The sequence below is a fragment of the Pteronotus mesoamericanus genome, unplaced genomic scaffold, assembly GCF_021234165.1.
Source record: "Pteronotus mesoamericanus isolate MK-2021 breed Mesoamerican mustached bat unplaced genomic scaffold, CSHL_Meso_final scaffold_21, whole genome shotgun sequence".
Taxonomy (NCBI): Eukaryota; Metazoa; Chordata; class Mammalia; order Chiroptera; family Mormoopidae; genus Pteronotus; species Pteronotus mesoamericanus.
Genome location: NW_026555310.1, coordinates 31,310,426 through 31,330,166, shown reverse-complemented (window position 1 = coordinate 31,330,166; position 19,741 = coordinate 31,310,426). Strand labels below are relative to the sequence as shown.

At 38.5% G+C, this 19,741-nt stretch overlaps 1 protein-coding gene across 1 annotated transcript; it reads right to left on the bottom strand.

Moving 5' to 3' along the window:
- Positions 1-5,419: 5,419 nt before the first annotated feature.
- MFAP5 (microfibril associated protein 5) lies at positions 5,420-19,361 on the bottom strand. Its single transcript, XM_054591457.1, has 11 exons — positions 19,342-19,361; positions 19,063-19,142; positions 18,465-18,524; positions 17,396-17,431; positions 12,985-13,026; positions 12,607-12,639; positions 12,151-12,186; positions 10,012-10,041; positions 9,197-9,284; positions 8,588-8,661; positions 5,420-7,316 (listed from the first exon to the last, which is right to left on the bottom strand). The coding sequence occupies exons 1-11, from the start codon at positions 19,347-19,349 to the stop codon at positions 7,204-7,206; spliced, it is 600 nt and encodes a 199-aa protein (XP_054447432.1). The 5' UTR covers positions 19,350-19,361; the 3' UTR covers positions 5,420-7,203.
- Positions 19,362-19,741: the final 380 nt, after the last annotated feature.

Sequence of the window (19,741 nt, the reverse complement as noted above, 5' to 3'; positions counted from 1 at the left end):
CTACCTAGGTTTCAGGTTCGATCCCTGGTCACAGTGCATATGGGAGACAACCAATTGATGTTTCTCTCCCTCTCTCTCTCTCTTTCTCAAAAAAAAAAAAAAAAAAAAAAAATAATAATAGAAACACATCCTTGGGTAAGGATTAAAAAACAAACCAAAAGCAGGGAGAAACCAATCAGCTTAAGTAGAAAAAATGTCCTATATTTTATTAAATGTATAATTTTTAGGTACAAAACCTTTGAAAACATGATCTTGTCAATTCTCAGAACCACAAGTGTATTGACGATTTACAGTTGTGAAATTGTTCACATAATTAGCAAGTGCCATGACAGGACTGGCCCTGAAACAAACACCAATTCTTTTGTATTAAAATGAACAGGATCATATAAACATACATGTTATTATACCTAGAACTATGTTGATCTGAGATCTAGATGTTGTGTGCATAAATGATATATTTTTTTAGTTTCTATGTGGCAAGAGAGAAATTATTCCTGCTCTATGTCATTAGAGCTTGTAGCGATTTGTATGAATTGTACTTTAACTATAAATTATATTCATAACTTATGAATTATTGTTACCTTAATCATAAATTATTACACTATGTCGGTCTTTCAATCTCAGTTTCTCTAAAATAATGGAAACATAAAAGAACATAGTTGTTTATGAAGTTAGAGATTATTGTGCAACAAAGAAATTTGTTTCTTTTTCTAAGTGTATTTTATTGATTGTGCTATTACAGCCGTCCCATTTGTGTTCTCCCCTTTATTCCCCTCTGTCCTGCACTCCTCTCATAGCAGGACCCCCCTTTTAGTTCATTTCCATGGGTTGTACATATAAGTTTTTTGGTTCCTCCATTTCCTATACTATTCTTAACCTTCCCCTGTCTACTTTGCACCTACTTATTTAGGCTTCTTATTCTCTGTAACTTCCCCCCCTTCTCTCCCCTTCCCCTCCCTGCTGATAACCCTCCACGTGATCTCCATTTCTGTGATTCTGTTACTCTTCTAGTTGTTTGTTTAGTTTGTTTTTGATTTTAGGTTCAGTTGTTGATAGCTGTGAGTTTGTTGTTTTTCCTGTTCATAGTTTTGATCTCCTTCTTTTTCTTAAATAAGTCCCTTTAACATTTCATATAATAAGAGCTTGGTGATGATGAACTCCTTTAACTTAACCTTATCTGGGGAGCACTTTATCTGCCCTTCCGTTATATATGATAGCCTTGCTGAATAGAGTAATCTTGGATGGAGGTCCTTGCCTTTCATGACTTTGAACACTTCTTTCCAGCCCTTTCTTGCCTGTAAGGTTTCTTTTGAGAAATCAGCTGATAGTCCTATGGGAACTCCTTTGTATGTAACTGGCTCCTTTTGTCTTGCTGCTTTTAAGATTCTCTCCTTATCTTTAACCTTGGGGAATGTAATTATGATGCGCCTTGGTGTGTGCTTCCTTGGGTCCAACTTCTTTGGGACTCTCTGAGCTTCCTGGACTTCCTGTAAATCTATTCCTTTTGCTAGATTGGGGAAGTTCATTATTTTTTTCAAATAAGTTTTCAATTTCTTGCTCTTCCTCTTCTCCTTCTGGCACCCCTATGATTCAGATGTTGCAATGTTTAAAGTTGTCCTAGAGGTCCTTAAGCCTCTCCTCATTTTTTTGAATTCTTGTTTCTTCATTCTGTTCTGGTTGAATGTTTACTTCTTCCTTCTATTCCAAATCATTTATTTGAGTACTGGTTTCCTTCCTTTCACTGTTGGTTCCCTGTATATTTTTCTTTATTTCACTTTGCCTAGCCGTCACTTTTTCCTCTATTTTGCAGCCATACTCAACCATTTCTGTGAACATCCTGATTACCAGTGTTTTGAATTCTGCATTTGATAGGTTGGCTATCACTTCATTGCTTAGTTCTATTTTTTCTGGAAGTTTGATCTGTTCTTTCATTTGGGCCATAGTTCTTTGTTGCTCCTGTTATATTGTGAGGGGCAGAGCCTTAGGTATTCACCAGGACCAGGCAACCCAGGTCACTGTGTTGTGGAGCTATATGTGAGGGAGGGATCAGAGAGGGAACAATGCCGCTTGCTCAGCTCTCATCCAGCTTTCAGTCACTTCCCCCACTACCCACAAGCAAATTGGGCCCTTCTGGTGCTGATTCCAAGGGGGGTGGGTTTGTGTACGTTCTGGGATCCTGTGGGTCTCTCCAATGAACTTTCCTGTGAGGCAGGGAGTTTCTCCCATTGCTGCATCTCTGGCAGGTTTTTGCAACCAAAGGTTTTTTTCCCCCATGCTAGAACCTTTCTCATTCCCCAGTTGTTCCTCCTGGTTTATCTGCACGCAAATGTGGGACCACTTGGTCTTCCAGGTGTGGCTTGCCATGCCCTCTCTGTCCTGGCTGACTGTCTCTGCCCCTCCTACTAGACTGGATGAATGTTTCTTCTTTAACTCCTTGTTGTTGACTTCCATACAGTTCAATTTTCTGGCAGTTATGGCTGGATTTTGTTTTTAAATTCGTTGTTGCCCTTCTTTTGGTTGTGCGAGGAGGCTAAGTGTATCTATCTACGCCTCCATCTTGGCTGGAAGTTGAGAATTTTTATGAGTTCATCTGAGCCAAAATGACAACATGCCAGTAAGCAAGATCTCAAATGCTCTAGAAGTTAGTTTCTCTTAACCAATTAAGCTGTTGTCATTCATGATTTTATATAAACATTTTTGTAGTAGTTTTTGTTTTCAATACCTATTGATGTTAATATTACACATTTCATAAGCTTGTTTGTATTATTACTTTATCTCCCTTATTTCCAAAGTCTCATCCATTTTTGAGAATGGATGGATACATATATGGGTGTAATTTTATGCAAATACTAACAGTGTTTTTCTGGCAGTTCTAATTTACCTTTTTTGTAACTCCTGGGTTTGATGATTTAGGATGGAACAACATGTTAGTAAACAGTGTGTAATGATGCAGCTGATACCTCAATGGCCATCAATCCCTTAAATACAGTTCAGGTTATTTTCCATTATAACATTTCCATGTACTTGATCAAAGCTCATCTATTACCTTTCATTAGGGGTCTAGGAGAGGAGGTGAACCTCACACAAATTTATGAGATCATTCTGAATTCAATCTTTATGGATTGTTTCATACATTTAATTAAGTACTCCATAAAGTTACACAGTATAGATGTATGGATAAGTAAATATACAAAACAAAGTAAAAGAAAAGAAAAAAACTCTAGAGATAGAGGGGAAAAAAAACTTCAGGACCCCTGGGTTAGGAAAATACTAGAACCTTATTGACAGTGATTGGACAAATTGAAAAAAAGCCATTATCGCCTTTTCTTTTTTTTAATTTGGGGGTTTGAAGTGAAGTGAAGCTCGATTTGTCAACAGGAAGATATGGGGTTTGCACCTCTATTTATATAAATGTTTGCTTTTTCCAACTTGTATTCTGCTCAGAAGTTGTCATTTGACTGATGCTTCTGACTTTGCTTGAGTGGCTTTTAGAAAAAAAAAAAAAAGCCTGTTGGCCACCTGTTTCTCCACCACAGAGAAACTCAACAAGTCACTTTCGCTGATGTTTGGTTGGTGAAAATACTAAAAGATACAAGGATTCCATTTTTTTTAAAAGAGTTTTTATTTATTTTTAGAGAGAGAGGAAGGGAGGGAAAAAAAGAGGGAGAGAAACATCAATCAGTTGCCTCTTGTACACTTGCAAACGGGGACCCCACAACCCAGGCGTGTATCCTGACTGGAAATCGAACCAGAAACGTTTTGGTTTGCAGGACAGTACCCAACCCACTGAGTCACACTCGTCAGGGTGAGGATTTCAATGGAATATTGTATTTTTAACCAAATCTGCCTCCCTAAGTTGACAGAACTATAAGGTCAGTCCTGCCTCTCTTCCACTGTGCTTCTGATGTCCTCCCATCCTACCCTGTAAGGTTCCAGATCTCTCAGGATCTCTTCACCACACTTTCCAAATTCCTTTCTCCCATACCGATTTGTGAACCCTCACCTTCTAGCCTCCTGGTTTCCCTGCCCTGAAATCAAGCTGTCATTACTTTCCCACCTCCTTATCCCTCTTGTCTGGTGCTCTTGTAACTTCTTTTTTCTTCTCAGATTTCTTTCTTCACTGTGTTACAGCTGCTTCAGTACAAAAGGGAGGGGGAAGATTAGAGGTTACAAGTTGCTTGCACCTTCTGACCAGGTGTAAAGTATCTGATTGAACATTCAACTTCTGCCGCAATATCCTGAAGCAAAGGAGGCGGAGCTTGTGGCTAAAAATATGTACTGCTTGATGTTATCAAAAGTACAGCCCAGAAGTGCAGTGACCAGTTGGGATTTGCACCATCAACCTGCAAGTCAAAAGAATACTCAGAGAAAGTGTGCATGGAGCTATATTTAGAGAGCACAGTGCACACTTGAATTTCCAGAACTTGTTCAATTCAAGGAGAAGAATTTTATTCAATCATAGGCATGAAATATGGAAAAAGTTAGGCTCAGAGCAGGATCAACTCAGTTTTGGAAGAGAAGGGTAAACCGTATGGGTGGGCAGATGAGCCTGCAGTCTCATCAAGGTGCCAGGAAGGCATTTGATCTCCAAAATGGCCTAACTTTCAACCAAATCCTTTAATTTCATCATTATTTCATTGTTTTGATTCAAGTAATTCTTTCTCATCAAAATAGAAGTTCCTTGCTTGAGAAGGTTGTCATTTGCATTCACCAGGAAACGGATAGTATTAATATCTTAAAGAGTAAAAAGTTTTCCAATCTTTTCATGTTTTTGTGGGAGGCACAAGGAAAGAAAACTAAGACGGGGACCTGAAATGGGTCAAGGGTAAAAAAAAAAAAAAAAAATGAAAAGGAGGTGAACAGAATTCTGCCAGTGGGGAAGGGAGTACAGAGGGAGAGAACTAGGACTGAAAACAACCCCTTAGAAACTTAAACCTGGGACCATTCTTAGGGGAAAGCTATAAGGGAAAATAAGACTTTATAAGAATGAAAAAAAAAAAGGCTGGGAAGTGAGTTAGAAATGTTGGTTTACATATTGAAAAGAGTAAAACAGGTAGGGAACATAAGAACATTGAGAAACGGCAAAATTTCAGGAATTTGATCATTCACTTCTCTCAAAAGAGAAGTGAAAGCATGAAACTTCACCTTGCAAGACAATTGGTTCTGAAGGGGGCAGAAAAGAAAAAGAATCTTCTGGTGAATTGGGGAAGGGCCACAGCTAAAAGAGAGTAAATAAATTTGGAATGCTGGAGTGAAGAAGGATACAATAGAGAATAGTGGAATAACGAAATTTGAGCAATATTGGTATTTAGTTTTCAGAGTGGGATAAAAGCATGAATTCAGGGATTCTTTCTAAACACAGAATAGTAAAAGAAATAACCACACACAACACTTCTCCTGAGAAGGAAATTGGAAAAAATTATTTTAAAATGTTTAATTTGCAATATACATAATACTGGGATTGAGGTGCTTTCTGGTGGGAATGCTACCTCTCGTTCAATATGCAATAGGAGGGCCAAGTTATGAAGATATTCTGAGGTGATTGTTGGAAACTCTGTGCCTATGAGATTTCTCTACACTGGCTACAATATGCATTTAATATATCTGTTTATATATGAGAACTTTTACTTCTAGAGGCTGTGGAGCAGAGATTACATGCTTTGGGGCTTTTTCTAACAATTTTAAAAATCAGTTGTGCCAATCTCATTAAACTAAATTGCTTCTTAACAGCGAGAATCCAATCCTCAGTTAGGTAGTTTTCTCAGTAATACAAAAGAAATTCACTCCTTATCAAATGGCATTCTGTCATATGTAACTGGTTGTTTCAAAGTCCCCTAGTTTCTACTTGAATTCCATTGGCTTTTTAAGAAGGTTACTGAATTATTCAGCAGGAAGGTCCATTCCGCATAGTTTGTCACTTATAGTGGGATTTTTTTTCTATTACATTGTGGACCACTGTCTATTTAATATAGGATATCTCCGCCCTTGTAAACTAGACATGTTTATTGTGAATTAGACTGCATCTCTAGGTTTCAAGAAATATGAACAATGCCTTTAAATCTTGACATTCATAAAGGAAAACTTACAACTGATGTAAATGAAACCTTTCCATGTTAAAGATGGGGAAATTAAAACAGGACCTAATGAGGAAACATGACTTATTTGAAGCTACCTGGTCACAGATAGACCCAGGATAAGAATGTGGGTTACTGAATCCTATTTCTTTTACTATTTTTTATAAACCATTAGGTAAACTTTATGCTTGTCTCTCAAAGTTCAGGTCTGAATGCCTTTTTGAGGCCCCAAATCAGGCTATTCCAGAATCTGTTTGCATAATAATCTTTAAGGATTTTGTTAAGTGGTGAGAACAGAAGTAGCAATAACTCAGATACTCAGACCAGTGATATGGTTTGACATTAGTTGTCTAATTAACCTGTGGACATAGACTAACCCCAATACTACCGTAAATGAGTAAGAAAATGAGACTTACTTCCCAGCCCAAATTGCTGATTAGACACCTGCATAAAAAATTGAATAAGAAATCATGAGTCCAAGTTCCATATCTGGCATACTCCTCTCTCTTTAGCATCAGCCTCTGTGATTAGCCGAAGAAAACATTTTGGGTCTTTATATATTATTAGTAAGATTGTATAACTCTTGGCTCTGGAGAATTTTTTAGGACTACAACAGTTATCATGATGTTTTTCATAAAGAAGACTTGCCAAGCAAATGTTATGACAATCAGCAAAAATAGTTTAAAAGGACTATAATTTTATAGACAAATTGGGAGTTAATCTTGGTAACTCTTAAGAGGAAAGTAAGTGAAGTTCTATGGCTAGCCAAAATAGACAGTAACAATTCCTTCTACTCTGAAATCTAGCTCAGATAGACTCAATAGTAAATATTAACCCTAAGTTTGTTTTCCCTTGAAACTGTATGTAGAATGTTTGTATATAAGCCACCTGGTCATCATTTACCTACTGTGTCTATTATATTGGAAAGCCATTAAACCATGCAATAATATAGATTTTGTACTGTGAGTGCCAGAAATGAGATAAGTGTTTCAGTCTGGGTGAAAAATCAGGGAGTAGGGGCAAAAGCTAAACACTGGGTTAGCTGACAATGGTTAGACAAGGAGTTCCCTCCTCCTAGAGCATTCTTTTCCCATCCACACATTTCTTCTTTTTTCCACTTCCTTGATGATCACAGACCACTGGGTCTCTGCAAATTCACATTTTCACAGGGAGGAAGTCGGAAGTAGTTGGAGCGACGGAGTCGCCTTGGGGGCAGACCAGCCATCTGCCGGCAAAGCTCATCTAGAAAAGAAGCAGAGGGCAATGGGATGAGAATGCAGGAAGATCCCAAGGGCTCATTGGTTAAGGGCATAAGAGAAGACTGCAGTGTGGCGGAGTGAAAAGTTGGAGAGAAATAGAGCTGAGTTAGACTCCCAGCTCTGCAACTTACTGGTTAGTTATTTACCACTTACTAGAAAGTTTCTTAACTTTTCTGAACGTCACTATCCTTTTCTGTAAAATAGGTATTAAAATACCTGCCTCAACACTTTAGTTGTAGTAAAATGAAATAATGTATGCAAAGTACCTAGCACAGATGGTCAATCAGTGTTACTCTCCTTCATACATCTAGCTCACACTCTTTCTATTCATTGACTTATTGAATAGCCAAAAGATGAGGCCCAATCACTCTATATATTTAAGTGTTTACCACGTGCAAAGAACTAACTTGACTAAGTCCCCGGAGACACTTGAAAGTGCTTAGAGTCCCAAATACTCATCCTCAATCTCAAGGTGCTTCCCTTGCAGGTGGCTTGCACAGAGCCATTGGGGACAAGCAGCAAATTTTCTTCTGCGAAGTTAAGTACAGTTCTTACTCAGCAACTCAGCATAGGGCGACTGCTGAGTCAGAAGCGGCTTGTCTGTGGTGCCCTCTCCAACCACAGCCACCTTTAGGTGTTAGCAACAGGGAAGGTGAGAAGTGTTTTTCTTCCCACAATACACGGTCACACAGCCTTGACCCTTTTGTTCTTATAAAGTCTCTCTACCTTCCTCTACCTTGAGAATTTCACAATGAGCAATGTAAAAGGTGTTTTGGAAGTGGTAGATTGTTCATAATACAGCCAGTTTCTAAATGTTCGGTCTATTTCTAATTTAATCATGTGTTTTTTTCTTGTTTATTTGTTCTTTAGAGTTACAAACATGGCTGCAGATTAGTGGAATCTATTATTTGTAATAGCTGACTTGTTCATTTTACTTGGAACCCCAGAGAATGATCTTCAAAGCAGCCAGAGCTTCAGAAAGCTCTATCTATACCAAGGAGAGATTGGGAGTTATAATCTAATTGGAAAAAGATGTGGAGGTACTTTTTGTAGGGTCATGTTTATAATATAAGCATACTGCTTTACTTAGATTACTTATTTGTGGTAACTTGGTGGAGCAGGAACTGGTGGAAGTTCAGTGGGTAGCCTAAAGCCCCTCCCTAAAGCCAGACTTTGGATCCATTAGCACTGTGTCCTTGTTTAACTGTCTCATAACTGTCCCTCCCCCCAAAAAAAACACAGACATCATCTTACCTTTCATAGCTTCATGTTCTTTACAGACAAGACGAGAGCAGATCTCATTGTTGATGATGTACATGCGCCGTAAACTGCCATATTCCCAATGTCATGGTTAAGGAAGGAGACAGAAAAAGCATTGAGACGTAGAAATAGCCTAGGCCTAGGAATCATCTTCAGTTCCTATATTCCCTATTCTTCCTTATCTGAATTTCCAGAAAATGCTGTTACTCTTCTTAGTGATACTTTGCATACACCACCTAGAATCAAGCTTAATACTTAGTCCTTCCCACTATTTTCTACCTTCAGACTTGGATCTTTCATTTCAGCCTTTTTCCTATGAGGTAATTAATTCAATGTACCTGTGTTTCCCTCATGACTATCCTTCCTCCAGACCTCACCTTTATTTGCCCTCTAGCACCTGGACTTGTTAGTCAGCCTGTTCTCTAGACACCTCAACCCAGGCTCCAGGTTCAATCTGGTGCTTTTAGGAATAGATAGAAGGGTTATGCTAAAATCTTCTGCCCCTCCAAAGACTGAAATTCCATAGCGGCTACTCATTAAATAGTTGCCAACATGAAAACACTATCATGGAAGATGATCTCTGGGTATTCTGGGATCCCTTACCTGGTAAAGCATAACTGATTAATGCATTGTTTGACTGGCCGATGCACAGAGTAGAGTCTTGTGCAAGCAAATTTCTCATCCCGGCAATCTGAAGGAGCCCAACACAAAAAAATAGGGAGAGGCATAACAAACATGAATAATACAAACAAAGGATTAAAGGGATGGAGGAAGACAGATGAAGTGGGAAAAACATACAAAGTAGTCTCTATAGAAGATCATAAGTTGGGGCCTTCCTTCCTGCTCACCAAAGCAGAGTAATAGGAAATTTACTAAAATGAAATTTAGGTGCTTCCCTACCTGCAAGTAGAAGTGGCTAAAAAAATCTCTGAGGGCTCTTCTAGGAAAAAGTCCTTCTAGGGTTATCCAGGTGAAATATCAGACCAAAATTGCTAATAATCCTATTCTGAAGAATGAGAGTTCTAAGATAGGTAACTATTTTTCTGTTTCAGTAGTTTTCAACCCTAGCTGCACATCAGAATTAGCAGCACATTAGAGAAAGCAACTTTAGCCATGATGTCTACAGTAATATTGAATCTTTGCAGTCAGTTCCCAGTGCCCTAACCAAATAAAGTACAAAGGATTGTTTTGGGATCACACAACAGTGGTCCAATCTTTTGACCATGACCTTTAGGACAGGAGCTCATATCAAAAGGCAAGGGTAAAGGTAGAGGAGGAAGAATAAAGGATACCAAAAATATTCTTTGAAAAAGACTGGGAAATAAGCTAGATGATGTACCCTCCCAAGAAAAGGAAGGTAAGGAATCCCTGGGAAGGAAAAAAAAGCTTAAAAAAAGACATGCAAAAGACAATCATACCTGTGTTTTTACTTTTATCATTGGGTGAAGCTGGAAGGGAAAAATTTTATTCAGTTATTATTACTTCTAGAAGTCACTACCTCTGTAACTCTCATGTTTTCTCAGTTGAGACCCATATGGGACACCCATGTAGATAAGGAAACAAATTAATAACTCTTTGATAACTTCTAAAAGAAAACCCATAATGTTTATTTTGATTCACATAATTGAAGAGATTTAGAAGTTAGGATGGGAAATATGATTTTACCTTTCTCTCTAGACAGTTGAAAAATTTATTATATTGAGAGTATCTCTGTGTTGTTGACAATAAACAAATTCAGTAGGAGCTCAGGCAAGGAGCCATATACTCAGAAGAGCTTCATCCTTAAGCCATAAACACAAAAGGTTTTTGTCCTGTGGAAGCTCTTCTTCAAAACAGAAATTTTCTTCTCTGCATATCAGATACACCATCATGTGTTCTTTGATAAAATTTATCCAGTAAAGAATAGCAAGGGTCATAGCCATAGCCAAACCTAACCTAGGGGCAGGTTAAATATGGGCCTAGTTTGCAGAATGGAGAACAAATCAAAAAGCAAGATGAATCTTGAGGGAATAGACTAACTATGGGAGTTACCTGTAAAACTGTGATTGGAAAAGATGCTAATAGGATACTATAGGAAGTGGGCTAGATGATCTCATCTATACCATGGTTTCAGTTGCAAGTTTATATGCTGAGAATTCTCACATTTATACTTCTAGCCCAGATCTCTCTTCTAAACTCCAAACCTACACATCCAGCTGCTATGTTATAAAAGAGTTCATGGATATTTCAAAGATCCTTCAAATCCAATATATCCCAAACTAACTTAATTATTTTTCCCTTTACCAATTCAAATTGTTCTTTAGTGAATGGTATGACCATCCACCCAATAGCCACCATTTACTTAACAGAAATCTAAATATTACCTCAATGGTCTTTCCTTTCTTTTAAAGATTTTATATATTCATTTTCAGAGAGAAGGGAAGGAAAAGAGAAAGAAAGGGAGAGAAACATCAATGTGAGAAAAAAACATCAATCTGTTGCTTTTCACACGAATGTGCCCACAGCCCAGGCATGTATCCTGACAGGAAATTGAACTGGTGACCTTTCAGGTCACAGGCTGGCGCTCAGTCCGCTGAGCCACACCAACCAGGGCAGTCTCTTTTTTTCTTACAGCTCACAATCAATTCTCTCTACTTCTACCGTAGTTCAGGCCACCATCTTTTATTTGGATTGTGCAATGTCATTCTTGTTGGTTTTCCAATTCACAAACCTGATTTGAACCTTCCTTTGCATAAACTGTACTCTGGCTTTCATCTCTAACCCACATCTTTGCCCACATTATTTTCTTTGCCTAAAAGCTCTGCTCTTCCTTCTTCTATTCACTTGATTCACTTCTACTTGTCTTTCAAGAAGCAATTAAGTCAAATTGCCCTCTAGGAAAGCCTTTCCTAATCCCTAACATGGAATATAGTCAAGGAGTCTTTCATATCTTTTCACTTGTCTACCTTGTCTATTACAATAAAAATATCTAATAGAGGAAAATTAGTTTTGTTCACTTTGATATCCCTGGCACCTAAGTAGCAGGTTTTCAGTAAATATTTGTTAAAAGTAATCTAGTTTCTATCTCCTTTTCTCATGTCTTACTACTTGTTCCTCATGGTTTTGACCCTAACTGTTCAAAAAACTCAGTTTCCCCAATATACCAAGCTCTATTTTGCTTTCACATGTTTGAACAGCTATTATCTTTGGTTGGAATGCACATCCCCTCCATGATTGCCTGGCTTGCTCCAGTTCTTTCAAAATTCAGTTCGACCATTACTTCTAGAAAGTTTTCCTTTTTCTCCCTATATATTTCTTTGTGTATCTGTCTTGCCTTTACTAGCCTTAGAAACTTGGAAAGATCACGTGTTGGTGTTTTGTATATCAAACACTTAGCAGTGCCTGCTTGTTTGGGGATAAAAAATGTAATTAATTTCAATTGAACTGTTGGAAGAAGCTATGTAAACTGTAACCCTGTCTACTTAGGACCCTTTGCCAGCTGTACTGCCTTCCATCATAGGCTCTGGGGAAGGCCCAGAATGGCCCTGGTGGCCCTGGGGTCCCAGATCTGAACTCACCCAGGTCATCTGTGGAAGCCACGATATCAACCAGAACTGAAAAGGCACAAAACAGCAGGTGTGAGGAAGGCTTTGAATTGTCAAGAGGGAAGGCAGAATAAAAAAAGGGAGAATGGAGATATTAGGGCAAGGTCAAGACTATGATTGGTTTTGTGTATTATGTCCAGCGAGGTAATTGAGGTAATTGCAAATATTTTTTTGAAGAATATTTGTCTTGTTGACATTATACTAATTTTGGGGAGCTTTTACCATTCATGCCTTATTTTAGCTATTAATCCACTTTGTTTCCTCTAGGGACACCTCTTTCCTTTACCCCACTGTCACTCAGCAACATGCCCACAATCCCTCTATGGCTTTCCCAGAGATAAAAATACAGAATTAATTCAAGAGCTGGAATAAATATTGTGAATATTAACGAGAATCATGCCATTTTCAAAAAACTGTAGTAAAACTTACCTGTTTCATCTGTAGCCGGTTCATTTACCAGATCTGAAAAGATACAACACAGATAATAAAAAATACAAGTAGAAAAAGTAGAAAGGGAAGCAGGATAAGGGATGACGGTCTAAGGAGGCAGAAAGATTGAGGTGAAAGAATGTGGATTGTGGGGGCAAGTGTAAGGGACTCTTACAGAAGGAATGGAGGAGAGAAAAAGATTGGACCTGTTTACAGCATTGGTGGCATCTAAGACAGACAATAAGCTCTGCATGAGTTCAGAGTGCCCACCAACCTCTTCTCTAGTCTTCATCATTCTTTGTACAGTCAGCATCGTCAATTCTTCTATCCCCAGTATGAAAGCAAGTAAATAAATAAATAAATAAAAGGGTAGCTTACTAGGATCTTCTGTGAATGTTTCTTGAGTCACTTGAGTCACACCTGTTAAATAAAAAAAAAATCAGAAAACATTTTTCTGGGCATTTTCTTTACCCTTCCCACCCTTGCACTCCCAGCAAGTGCAATTGTCTAGAGCAGTGGCCAACACAAAGTATCCCACAATTGTTTTTCTTTGTTTGTTTCCCAGCCCAAGTCCTTTTCCCTGTAACTCAAACAAATGTTGTACACTCCTACTTCCATGAATATACCCATGCAGTCCTTGGCTTAGAATATCTTTTTCCCTTTCTCTGTATAGAGGAATGAATAAACTAAACTACGTGCCCATCAGATAATTCTCCACAGTCACCCCTTCTCAGTTAGACTTTGGTTAAGCATTAGACTGCAGGAATAACTTATATTATTTTATTGTCCTAACATACAATAATATATTTGGCTAATCTGAGTTAAATGTGTGCCAGGCACTGTTTAAATCCTTGTTTTTACAGATGATAAAACAGAGCACCAGAAGAATAAATAATTTACCACGGTCATAGAGCTTGTTAATGAGTACAATGGATTGATGACCTTTTGCAATGCTTATTCAGCATGAAAATTACCTTCACCTAAGACATTAATTTTGATATTTATAATTTTGATGTAATTGGATATCAGTCTGATGATATGCTTATATATAAGAGTGTTCATAAAAGGTGATGTTGGTAATTGTGCAATGCTCAGTGAGAAGAAAGGTGAAGTGAGGGGAGGGAAAATGAATGTGTTAGTAGACAATGCCTTGCAATTAATTGACCTTGGAAAGCAAAGACAGGAGGAGAAGGAATAAAAATGGTCCAGGTCTTAAAGGGGAATACAATGGGATAAACTAAGAAAACGATACCTAAAACTGTAAATAATAACACTTCCTAGGGCAACTTGGTTTGAATTAAAAAAGCAAAATAACAAAGCAGTGTTAACATTGAAATAGCAAATATGGGCTTCCAGCCAAGATGTAGATGTAGGTAGATATGCTTTGCTTTCTCATACAACCAAAATTAGGATAACAACAAATTTAAAAACAAAAAACAACCAGAACTGTCTTAGATGTTGTATGGAAGTCCAACAACTAAGGAATTAAAGAAGAAACATTCATCCAGACTGGTGTGCCAAGACAAAGAAATATGGCCCAAATGAAAGAACAGATCAAATAAGCTTCAAGGAGATAGCCAACCTATCAGATGAAGAGTTCAAAACACTGGTAAGATCCTCACAGAAATGATTGAATATGGATGCAAAATAAAGGGAAAAGAGAAGGCTATAAAAAGTGAAATAAAGAAAAATATACAGGGAACCAACAGTGAAGGAAAGAAAACCGGACTCAAATCAATGATTTGGAACAAAAGGAAGAGATAAACATTCAACCAGAAAAGACAGAAGAAACAAGAATTCAAAAAAATGAGGACAAGTTTAGGAACCTCTTGGAAAACTTTAAACGTTCCAACATCAGAATCACAGGGGTACCAGAAGAAGAAGAGCAAGAAATTGAAAACTTATTTGAAAAAATAATGAAGGAGAACTTCTCCAGACTGGCCAAGGAAATAGACTTCCAGGTGATCCAGGAAGCTCAGAGAGTCCCAAAGAAGTTGGACCCAAGGAGGAACACGCCAAGACACATTATAATTAAATCACTCAAGATTAAAGGTAAGGAGAGAGTCTTAAAAGCAGCAAGACAAAAGGAGCCAGTTACATACAAAGGAGTTCCCATAGGACTATCAGCTGATTTCTCAAAAGAAACCTTACAGGCAAGAAAGGGCTGGAAAGAAGTGTTCAAAGTCATGAAAGGCAAGGACCTCCATCCAAGATTACTCAATCCAGCAAAGCTATCATTTATAACAGAAGGGCAGATAAAGTGCTCCCCAGATAAGGTTAAGTTAAAGGAGTTCATCATCACCAAGCTCTTATTATATGAAATGCTAAAGGGACTTAAATGTAAGGAAAAAAAAGATCAAAACTATGTACAGGAAAATGACAACAAACTCACAACCATTAACAACTGAACCTAAAAACAAAAACAAAAACAAACTAAGCAAACATCTAGAACAGTACCAGAATCACAGAAATGGAGATCACATGGAGGGTTATCAGTGGGGAGGGGGTGGGGGGAGTATGGGGGGAAAGGTACAGGGAATAGGAAGCATGAATGGTAGGTACAAAATAGGCAGGGGAAGGTTAAGAATAGTATAGGAAATGGAGAAGCTGAGGAACTTATTATGTACAACCAATGGACATGAACTAAGGGGTGGGGAAATGCTGGAAGGAATGGAGGTACTGGGCAGAAGGGGATAAAATGGAGACAAAAATAAATGGGACAACTCTATTGGCATAATCAATAAAATATACTTAAAAATAGCAAATATCCCATCTATAATGATCCTTCATTGTAGAAAGCTTATAGTCATAATCTATTTTACCCACTAGAGGTCAGCAAATTCACAGTTTGGTTTAACTTTTTTTAAACTTCAGTCTAAATGTCAGATTTAAATTTGGTGGGAATATCATTTTAATACAGCACGGCAGAGTTATTGACCATTGTAGTAGAAGCAAATCACAAATAAAACATTATGAAGAATTTCCCCCTGCTAACTGCTTACCTCATCCTTTTAAAAAGAAGCTCTAGACAGAAAAAGATTAGATCTGACAATAGAGCATTTTTGTCTTTAACACTTAGTATAAACTTTCCTTTTTTCAGGACAACTTTTGATAAAAGGAATCCAAGTCTCTTTCAATCCCACAGGATATTTTAATAAACCACTGACCTGAATCATTCCGGAGACTAAGAGGGGAGTGGAGCCTCCCGGGGAGTAGTCCAGTCTGGCCCTGGTTCTCTTTTTCTGTAGCCACATTCCAGCCCAGCCACTCACAGAAACAGCAGGGGAGGGCCAAGGGGTTGAGCGTGTGTCCCAGCTGCCTCAGGACTTCAGGGTAGAGTACTACTTTTCTGCATATCTTTCAACTTACCTACCTTCCCCATACTCCTCTTTTACCCACCTTTTCCATGAGCTACCACTATACAAATAGTTATCTAGAATTTATGTTCTCTGAAAAGGAAATTTAAGGAGATATTTTTAAAAAGGTTTTATTTATTTACTTTTAGAGGAGGGAGAAGGGAGGAAGAGAGGGAGAGAAACATCAGCGTGTAGTTTCTTCTCACACACCCCCACTGGGGACCTGGCCAGCAATGCAGGCATGTGCCCTGACTGGGAATCGAACTGGCGACCCTTTGGTCCACAGGCCTGAGCTTGATCCACTGAGCCACATCAGCCAGGGTTTAAGGAGACAGTTTCATCTTATAATATTTCTGATAAGAAAGCATCACGAAGTCATAAAATAGGACTGGACCTTACCCAGCCCAGAGAAATGAATTCAGATTTTGGTTTTGCTGGAGCTGAAATCTGATGACCTAGGTTCAGAAATTTAGGGATTCAGACCTATTCATTCACAACAGAGAAAAAAGTTTTTGTTTCTACATTTTTATCTTCTGTTTCCGAACTCACATGTTATTAGAAATTATATCATGCCCCAGTACATACATAAAACTGAAACAAGTATAAAGATAGTACTTTACTCTTGCAATAGACTTGCATGTACTCTATTTTTCTTTTAGTCTATTCTAATTCTTAAAAAAAAATACCAGCTGTGACCCACTAATTTGATTTTATGACCCATTAATGGGTTACATACTACTGTGCTCACAAGGATTGGGAAAAGTAAGAGATAAATTATAATTACTGTATTTTGCCATATATAAAATGCACAATTTTTTGCCCGAATATTTGAGGGAAAAATAGGGGTGTGTACTGTACATAGGTATAATGATTACATACCATGGGTATAATAACAGGCATAATAATTCCCATATATAATGAGCACAAAAACACGAGTGTGCATTATACATGGGACACATTCTACATGGCAAAATATGACATGTTGATTGTCTGGAGGCAGAGTAGAGATGTTGATTGGGGTTTTCTTCATTAAGTTGAAGGAAGTGATCGTTTGGAAGCAAAAACTTTTGGGTTTGTCCGGTTGTGCCCCAGCTTCACTGCAGTATTAAGATGACTTCTCATCCTGTCTTTGCATTTTAGTTTCTCCCATGTTATATCAATAGGCAAATGCTTTCTGTTAGGATTAGTGGGCATTTTCTGAGCAAGATAAGAGATGTATGGAGGAGAGTGGAAGCAAGAGATGGTCATAGAGGAGGTCTTGGGAAAAGTATTTCAGCAGATTCAAAAAGAAAAGAAGGTTTTATGAATGGGATAATAGGATTGTGGAGACTAGTGAATTAGATCCTATTTCCCACCTTGGCAACCATCTCTGCTGTATTATTGATCATTCGTTTATGTTACCCTGATAAGCCCATGTCCAAAAGTTCACCTACCTTCTCCTTGACCACTGACCCCTAGAGGTGTCCAGTCTGTATCAAAGGAAGGAGAAAAGGGATGTGAGTGACTCCAGCTCTATACCCCAAAAAGCCTTTATGAGATAAACCAGAAAATGATGGGAAATGGTTGTACTTTATCTTTTTGTGTTTTATTTTTATATGGTTCAATACAAAATTACTCCAATAATTAGTGCTTCACACAAACATGGAAAAACTCAAGAAAGACAGTGAAGTCCTGAAAACAAACCCCTGCTCTGTTATGTCCTGACTCAGCACGCCTTTTTGCTCTCATTCCCAACCAGAAGGAATGAGGTCCTGTTCCACAGAGAGGGCCAGCAGCCTCTCTCACCCTCTTATGTGGCCTGTCCTGTACCCACAGCCATCCCACTAGCTACACTACTGAGCAAGACAAAAAGATTACTTTCTCAGAGTCTCTATCTGGTAGAATAAGAGAAAACAATAGAGGAGGATTTTTAAAATTTTTTTTTTAATCTAAGGCTCATACTCTGTGGCTAAACTTCTAACTAACTTCTGTGAAATCTGTGGAGATCATTTTTCTTTTGTGCACAGATTTGGCACATTTTGGTGTGCATGTGAATATACATGAGTGTATGCTGGTGCTAGTGTTTGTTTCCTGTTACTGTTTTTCTTCAGGATTTAAGTTTGGTCTAGTTTCTTGTCAGGTGGTCTGTATATGTTTGTTCATGCATTTGTGTTACTAGCTTCATTTTCCTTTGCTATTTGTTTACTTGGGTATTTATGTAGGTGACCCTCTTTTGGTTAATATGCATTTGTGTGTATCTTCAATTCACTTTAGTTTCATAACTCTCCGGATAGCTTTTCCCAAGTCTGAGGTCATCTCTTACCATGTCTCTGCCCTTTTTTCTTTAACACAAAATCTATTCCTTTCTTCTCTTTCACAGAAAATCTAGAGCTCAGGAGCAAACATCTCTCTCCCAGTTCCCTTCCACCTCCTTTCATTCCATTCTCTAACATACACCACCAGATACATGTATATCTGAGGAGCTAGCATTTTAGGGAGAAAAGAATAAAGGTAGGGACTCACCCGAGGGAGTGATGAGGGCGGTGAGAAACAACAGCACCTTGGGTCCCAAAAGCAGCATATCTAGCAAGGTGGTGGGGAGAGTAGAGATGGTAATGCTCAGGGACACATCAGTATTTTAGTTCCAGGAAGGGATATCTGTGGCCCCATCTCTTTGTCTCCCTAGGAGCTTTCCTGACCCCCCTATATGATTCAAACTGTTTCTCTCTTATCTTTTACCCAACATTTATTTCTCAATTTAAATCCTGTTGTTTGATCCCTTAAACCATTCTCTCTCTCATTACTCTTTTCTATCATGTCGGAAGAAATTTTATATTCTAAATGGTCCACGTTTGCCCCTACCCTGTGGTCTCTTTCACCCCTTGGGTCTGATCTTCTCGTTTGATATCTGTGACTTGTATTTATCATCTGTTTATCTGGGTATCTTCTTTCATTTGAATTTCATGGACAATTGGGGCATCTGCTCAATTTTAAGTTCACTGACATTCCCCATTGCCCCCCTCCAACCCTTCAATGCATACACACATATACACACATATATGCACACCCAAATACACACTCTCTCTGTTTATTCGGGGTTTTATACAATCAAACAACTCACTGTCTATGGTCCTCTGCTCTTTCCACCGAGTCCTTTGGCTGCTGACTGTCTCTCTCCTTCTCACGCTATTCCTACTTTGGCTGGAGAATAAGATGAACAGGGCCACTCCCTGGGAAGGAGTTCAAATTTGGCCTCCTGAAACAATGAGATGAGGGAGAGCAAGAGAGAGAGAGCAAGAGAGAGAGAGAGAGAGAGAGAGAGAGAGAGAGAGAGAGAGCCAGGCTACAGGAGTGCAATGAGGCTGAAATGAGAAGGGGGATGGGACTTTCAGTCACTCACACCCTCATTCCAAAGGTTATGACCACATTGGTGAGAGATACTGCTGCTCCTTAGAAGGGTTGGCCCAAGTTCGCATATGCCTTTCTTCCATGAGTTTATTTTCCCTCTTGCAATCTGGCCCCACCCCCACCCTCCTTCCCTGGGGTTTCTTCTTACCTAATTGGTTCTATCTCATCCTTGGAATGTTTTACTGCACATCACCGGAATCTGTTCCTATCTCTGATTATCTTCCATGTTTGAGTCATTTTTGTACCCTTCCTTCTCACTTTGTTCTTTTTGGACATTCTTCTATTCAACACCAACAAATTTCTTTGTATCCCTGTATTTATCTTCTTTCTTTGACTCTTTCTTGACCCATACATTCAGACTCTTGTTGTTTTTTTTCTTCCCCTAAAAATGT

Excerpts from the sequence above, each read along its gene's own strand:
- MFAP5 (XM_054591457.1), bottom strand. Across the intron at positions 18,525-19,062 it reads AGAGCAGAGGACCATAGACA|ATATGCTGCTTTTGGGACCC; the intron begins GTGAGTTGTTTG and ends CCACCTTGCTAG. Across the intron at positions 12,187-12,606 it reads ACCGGCTACAGATGAAACAG|TTCTGGTTGATATCGTGGCT; the intron begins GTAAGTTTTACT and ends GTGCCTTTTCAG.